At 37.8% G+C, this 7001-nt stretch overlaps 1 protein-coding gene across 1 annotated transcript; it reads left to right on the plus strand.

The window, feature by feature from the left end:
- Positions 1-261: 261 nt before the first annotated feature.
- Positions 262-717, plus strand: LOC145266644 (uncharacterized). The gene has a single exon (XM_080122569.1). The coding sequence runs from the start codon at positions 262-264 to the stop codon at positions 715-717; it is 456 nt and encodes a 151-aa protein (XP_079978695.1).
- Positions 718-7001: the final 6284 nt, after the last annotated feature.

Raw genomic sequence — 7001 nt, forward strand, 5'->3', positions numbered from 1 at the left:
CTATTTTATTGGGAAAAGAGCATTATCTAACAAGATTGATTATTCAAGAATATTACCAAAGAAGCCAACACTTAGGCTTGGCCACAACATTGAATGAAATACGATTGGCAGGTTACTGGATACCACAAGGTTGTTAAAAATGTGGTTAGTACTTGTGTGAAATGTAAACGCTATAATGCCGTTTCCTTTTCAATACCAAATTCGACCAACTTACCAGCCCCTAACTCTCTCATGAATGCAAATGTTGATCAGGTAATAATAATGCGGTTGGAAAACCAGGACCTGGAAACGATCGATCCTCTTAGTCGAAGTGACTTGATTCAAACCCTGCGTTCCCAGGAAGAAAGCCTGACTAAATTTAGGAAAGTTTGGAATGAGGACTATTTGTTGAGTCTCAGAGAAAGAGCAATGAGCTTGGTTAATTGTTCTTTTGAAGATAAAGTAAAACCAGGAGATATAGTGCTCATAAAAAGCCCTCTGAAGGCAAGGCCTTTTTGGTCCCGAGGTGAAGTTCTACAGCTAATCCAAGGAAGTGATGAATTGGTGCGCACGGTGAAGGTGAGGAAAGGGAATGGAGCTATAGACACATACTCTATCAAGCATCTCTTTCCTCTGGAAATCTCTCAACAGCTTGGAGAATCTGACCCGATAGGCATGGAACCATCGAGTTCACAGGATATAAGCCAGGACTCTCAACGGAGAGAGAGAGCACTATAATTTGGATCTGTCCTAGCTGTAACAGACCTGAGGATACCAGACCTATGATAGCCTGCGATATATGCAATGACTGCTTTCACTTCAGCTGTGTGGGTTTAACTGAAGTACCACCAGAAGATGAACAATGGTTCTGTCCGACTTGCAACCCTCAAGGAGTTGTAACTGGTAGACCCAGTTTATCAGGAGTCTAAACAAATTGTTTTATTCTCTTAAACATTTTTTTTTCTTTTGTGGGGATGTGTGAGAATTTTGAATTGGTTGACTTGCCGAGGGGAGGTCGGTGGGGGAGAAAGGAGTGCTGATAACTGTGACCAACACGGCCGGTGGTCCGTTAATTAAAGAACCTGAGTGTCTATTCCTTACAAGTTAAATAGACATTCCAGTCACGCGTAAATCTCGTTGACTGAGAGTTGGAGTAGATAAAAAGGGGTGGCCGCTCTACTGTTGTTGTAGTAGTTGTTGCTGTCTTTTAGACACGTTACACTTCGACCATCGTTACCCATTTGTTACTTTTACCAGGAAAGACTGCTTATAAGCAACGTCGACATTTCGTTGCAAGACTTAAACCGACTTTTCTTCCCCTCCCCCCCCTACTTGTCGGTATGCTAATTCCGACAAAATATATAAGCAAAACACCAGACAAAAAGGTCAGGAAAATTCTCTCTTTTATGCACTGTGACTTGGCAGGTCCGATCATCCCGATGGGGAGAAATAATCTAAGGTACGTTTTGAACTTTGTTGATGATTTTTCCAGTTTAAGTATCGTTTATTTTCTAAAAAAAAAACAAATTCGACACTATCCTCGCCACTAAGAAATATTTAGCTGATATTGCCCCGTACGGCTCGGTAAAATGTATTCGCTCAGACAATGGGACTGAATTTACCAGTAAAGATTTTAAACTTCTATTAATTAACCATCGTATTAAACACGAGAAATCTGTGCTGTATTCCTCATTTCAAAATGGAATCGCTGAAAGAGCATGGCGGTCCCTTTTTGAGATGGTAAAATGTCTACTTATCGAATCAAAATTAGCGCATAGTTTATAGATGTATGCTTTAATGGCAGCAGCACATATCAGAAATAGATCGTTCAATAGAAGATTAGGCAAAACACCGTATGAAGCGTATTGTGGTGTAAAAACAAAAAATGAACCGAATGCGTATATTTGGTTCAGATTGGTTTGCATTTATATAAAATACCAGTAAACTAAATGTTAAAAGCGAAAGAGGTATTTTCGTAAGTTACAATAAAAACAGTGCAGCATATTTAATCTACTTTTCAGACCAAAATGCCATAAAAAGGGTCAGATGTGTAAAATTCAATGATAAATCAAATTTAAAAAATGGCGAGCCAGCGGACGAAAACGTGAGGAAATATTAATCGATCACAATGAAAATATTAATAATGACGAGAATTGCAGTAGAACTACTGACGTAAATATTAACCGTTAGCGTGTTCTATCCCAACTCTCATAAATGGACCTGAGGTAATCTAGTTATCATCAGACAAAGCAAACTCTTTGCCAAGAACTTTGCAGCAAATTCTACCCTTTGCGACGAAGGCCGCCAACCTCCAATATTTCCTCCTGTATCAGAAAACACGCTATGTAATATGCAAATATCTGTACGTGATCTTGCCAAGCTAATCAAAAACCTTGATTCCAGTAAAACAACCGGCCCTGACGGTATTCCAATTATAGTACTAAAAAAACTTTAACTAGAACTAGCGCGTATCATTACAAAACTGTTTAAACGTTGTCTTAAGGAGAATTGCTTCCTGTCACCCTGGAAATCTCATCATTATGCCTCGTATTTAAGAATTCAGGTGATCGCTCATTTCCTTCTCAGTACAGGCCAATAAGTCTCCTGTGTGTCATGAGTAAGTTGCTAGAATCTGTGTTAAATACAGAAGTAATCAACCTTCTAAGTGACACACAATATGGTTCCCGTTCTGCTAGATCTACAGCAAATGTGCTTACAGTCATATCTCATAGGATTGGCGAATCTCTTGACGGAGGCTACCTTTCTAGGGCAATTGCTCTTGACATATCTAAGGCCTTTGATAGAGTATGGCATAAAGGTTTACTTCACAAGATCTCCAGCTATGGTATAGCTGGAAATGTCTTCTCAATTATTAAATCATTTCTCTCTGATAGGTTCATAAGAGTAGTGGTTGATAGGCAGAAATCAGAAGCTCCCAGTATTAATGCTGGAGTCCCTCAGGGGTCTATCTTGGCCCCAATTCTCTTCCTGATCTATATTAATGATCTTCCAAATCACATCTTTACATCATTCATAGACATTTATGCTGATGACACTACTATCTATGGTAGCACATCTGAAACCGTAAACGACCAAGTTCTCTCTGATTCTCTCTCCTCTGATCTTGAGCAAGTGGTACAATGGGGAAAGAGGTGACTTCTTACTTTTAATGCATCTAAAACCAAGCTTTTATCTGTACATCATCAACATTCTGATCCACATCTGGCATCAATTGAAATGAATGGCTCTCGTCTTGGGGAGGCCTCATGTTTTGACAAGCTTCTGGGCTTGACCTTTACTCCTGATCTTTAATGGAACACATACATTAAATCCATTGCCAAGGCCGCTGGAAAAATGATGGGATCCTTCTATCAATCCAGATTATATCTCACTGCTGATGCAATTCTCTATCTATATAAGAGCCAGGTACGTCAAAGGATGGAGTACTGTTGCCACATCTAGGCAGGAGCTGCTAGAAATTACTTATCCTGCCTTGATAGAATTCAAAATAGATTTGTAGCCTTTTCTCTTCCCTGCAACCTCTTTATCTGTGCCTAAACCTAAACGTAGATTCCATGAACAAAGCTTCTTTCTTAGAACTGCACGCCTGTGGAATTGTCTTCCGTTTCCTGCTTTCCAGCTCACTACAATATGGTTGTCTTCGAGTCTAACGTAAACAAGTTTTTGATGAACCGTTCCATATAAGTTAGCAAATTTACCGAATTTCTATTACTAATGTCCAATTTCTACTGTACACTCGTTAATCCTTATCCTCGAGTGGCCTCTTTGCCTTGATAAGTGGTGATGCCTATGTAAAAAAAAATATTAACCAGACGCGTCGATACCCGATAAGGGAGCGAAAAAGGCCAGACTTCTTAAAAATTGAAAAGATACAAGATTATGCAGTGGATTACTGTTACTCGTTGAAAAGTGCACCGGAAAGTTAAGTAAAGGCGATTAATTCAGAAATCAAGGCTGCATCAACTGGGAAACGCTTTCCTTTCAAAAACAACTTCATGGCTGGGAAGATGTGAAAGTAAGAGGGTTCAAGGTCAGGAGAGTAGGGAGGATGAGGAAGGATTTCATAACCAAACGCCCGTGCTTCTGATCTGGCGATATGCGAGTTGTAGACCGGAGCGTTGTCCTGCAGGAGGAGGGTACCTTTGCTGATCTTGACCCGCCTCTTGATTTTGAATAGCTTTCCTTAATTTCCTCAAAAGTGAAGCACAATAGGGCCCTGTAATTGTGGTACCCTTTGCCAGGAAATCTGTCATCACTACTCCGTCCTGGTCCCAGAAGACTGTGAGCAAGACCTTTCCAACAGAGGACTGCACCCTTGCCTTCTTTGGAGGTGGTGAGTCCAAGTGCTTCCACTGCATTGACTGGACTTTGGTCTCTGGATCATAGTGATGGACCCAGGTTTCATCCTATGTAATCAGTCTTTTGAAAAACTTTGACTCATCTTCTTGGCACATCTCCAAATTCATCCTCGAGCACTCGACGCGTTCTTGTTTCTGGAATGGTGTGAGCAACCTGGGAATTTATCTGGCAGACACCTTATGCATATGCAAATGCACATGAATGATAGTTTCCACAGACCCTGTACTAATCTTGACATCTTGGGCTATTTGGCGAATAGTAATGCGCCGATCTTCCAAAATGGCAGCCTCAACTTGACGGAAAGATGCCTCATCAATGGCAGAAGGGGGCGACCACGTCTGGGAGCTGTTTCCACAGACTTCCGGCCATGTTTCAATTTACGATGGCAGCGTTTTACAAGGTCATATGATGGGGCATTATCACCATAAATTTCTTTAATTTCATCAAAAGTCTCCTATGGTGTGCGTCTTTTCAAATACAAAAACCGGATCACTGCTCGACATTCAACAGGCTCCATTTCACACCTGACTCAGTTCAAACACCTGTAAAACAGAAACTACAATTCGTTCAGTGCTGTAATTTGGTACATAACCCGTAAATATATAAATCATTGCACATGCAAAATTTCAGCCAGATCATTATACGGACTAAAACAAAATGCTCACAATTGGAATTTAATACTTCATGATTATTTAATAGAACAAGAATCCAAGCAATGTCCCATAGACGCGGTATGTATATTAAAAATATAGGTAATAAATTGTTGATTTTGGTTTTTGGGTTGACGATATATTACCCGCCTCAAATTGTGACAACACTTTAAAAGATGTTAAAAATAAATTAAATAAACATTTTAAATGGCCGATCTTCGACAAATTGTCATGTTTCCTCGGTATAAAATTTACCTGCAAAAATGAAGCTATAACAATGAACCAATCACGGTACATTTAAAAAATTCTGCTCAAGTTCGGAATACAAGATTGCAAACCGCGTACAACTTCCGTTGAGCTATAAATAAAAATATAGAGACTGAAGCAAAATTAATAGACGATCGGGAAATGATTGGAAGTCTCATCTATTTGATGACCACCACTAGGCCTGATATATGTTACATTGTAACAAAGCTATCTCAAAACTTATCGAGACCGACAATTAAGGATATTAATCGTGCAAAACAAATCCTTCGTTAACTAAAAGGAACTTAGGAACAATCTTTAATATTTAAAAAGTCTACATATCCTCTAAATTTAGAAGGATTTTCAGATTCAGATTGGGGTAACTCTGAAAATAGAAAAAGTATAAGGAAATACTGTTTTAGACTGTCAAAGACTGGACCTATGATCTCTTGAAAAACTAAAAAATAATAAATTGTCGCTCTTTCTACTTGTGAAGCAGAATTTGTGGCTCTCACCCATTCCGCGCAGGCGGCAATTTTTCTGAAAACCTTTCGTAAATCTATTTTAAAACCAGATCTAAGTAAAAAACCTACAGTAATTAATTGTGACAACCAGAGTGGTATTCTATGATTCATCAAATGTCGAAGCATATTGATATCAGATATCATTTCATATGGGATGAAATAAGTAAAAAATCTATTACTCTTAGTTATGTAACATCTGAGAATAATATAGCCGACATTTTCACTAAACCTAAAAAAAGGATAAAATTAAAACATTTTATAACCGAACTTTTTTTAATCTAATCATGAATAAATCTCTTTTCAGAAACCCAAAAATAGAAGCATGAACAGTCGAAATCAAACACACCTCCAAAAATATTAGATTGTAAATTGTCCCGGGTACAATGTTAAATTGCGACCATTTTTATCTTACTAACGCAATTAACCAACTAATACCTAACAGAATATTTCGAGTTTTTGTTAAACATAAAAACACTTAATGTGATTTACAAAAAAATAAATAGTTTCTTTTTGCACAAATTATACCAATATATTAATAATTCTTTTTGACTAATAAGAATAAAGTCCCCTCCCCCCAAAAAAAGAAAAAAAAACAAAAGTAATAGTTATTTTATTTGTTCATTTATTTGTTTATTTTTATTTTATTTATATATTTATTTATTTTCCTTTTCTCAAGTCAAACCAAATTGGATCTGAAAAGATTTTTTTTATTCATATCAAAAAGGGTGTGTGTTAAAATGTTTTGACTCTTAATGGGCATATGACAGCAATGATTTCGACGATCGTTTTTATAACCGCAAGTTATAATAACCAACCAACGAGAAGCTTCCAAAGTTACTATAAAAATTGTCGAATTTTGGATTCAATCAGTTTGCCATCGTCTCCGTCACGAACCTGCATTTGATTCTTCGCCGCCATCTTTGTTAGTAGGAACTACACTGAATCTTCGCCGCCATTTTTGTTACTAGGAATTACTTAACCCTTACCAGGATCGTAACTACACTGATTAATCACCGCCATCATTGTTCAACATAATGTCTCAACACTTAACACAAAAACTGCAAAACTGGTGAAACTCGGGAATCTATACAGAATTTTATTTAATCAACGGGAGAAAATCCTTCATGGACATGGATACATAGTGTAACAAATAAAATTGTTATATAACAATCACTATTATGTGACAGTGTTCTGGAATATGAAGGTTCAATCCTCACTACAG

This window comes from Euprymna scolopes, chromosome 41 (assembly GCF_053919585.1).
Source record: "Euprymna scolopes isolate OS-2025 chromosome 41, ASM5391958v1, whole genome shotgun sequence".
NCBI lineage: Eukaryota > Metazoa > Mollusca > Cephalopoda > Sepiida > Sepiolidae > Euprymna > Euprymna scolopes.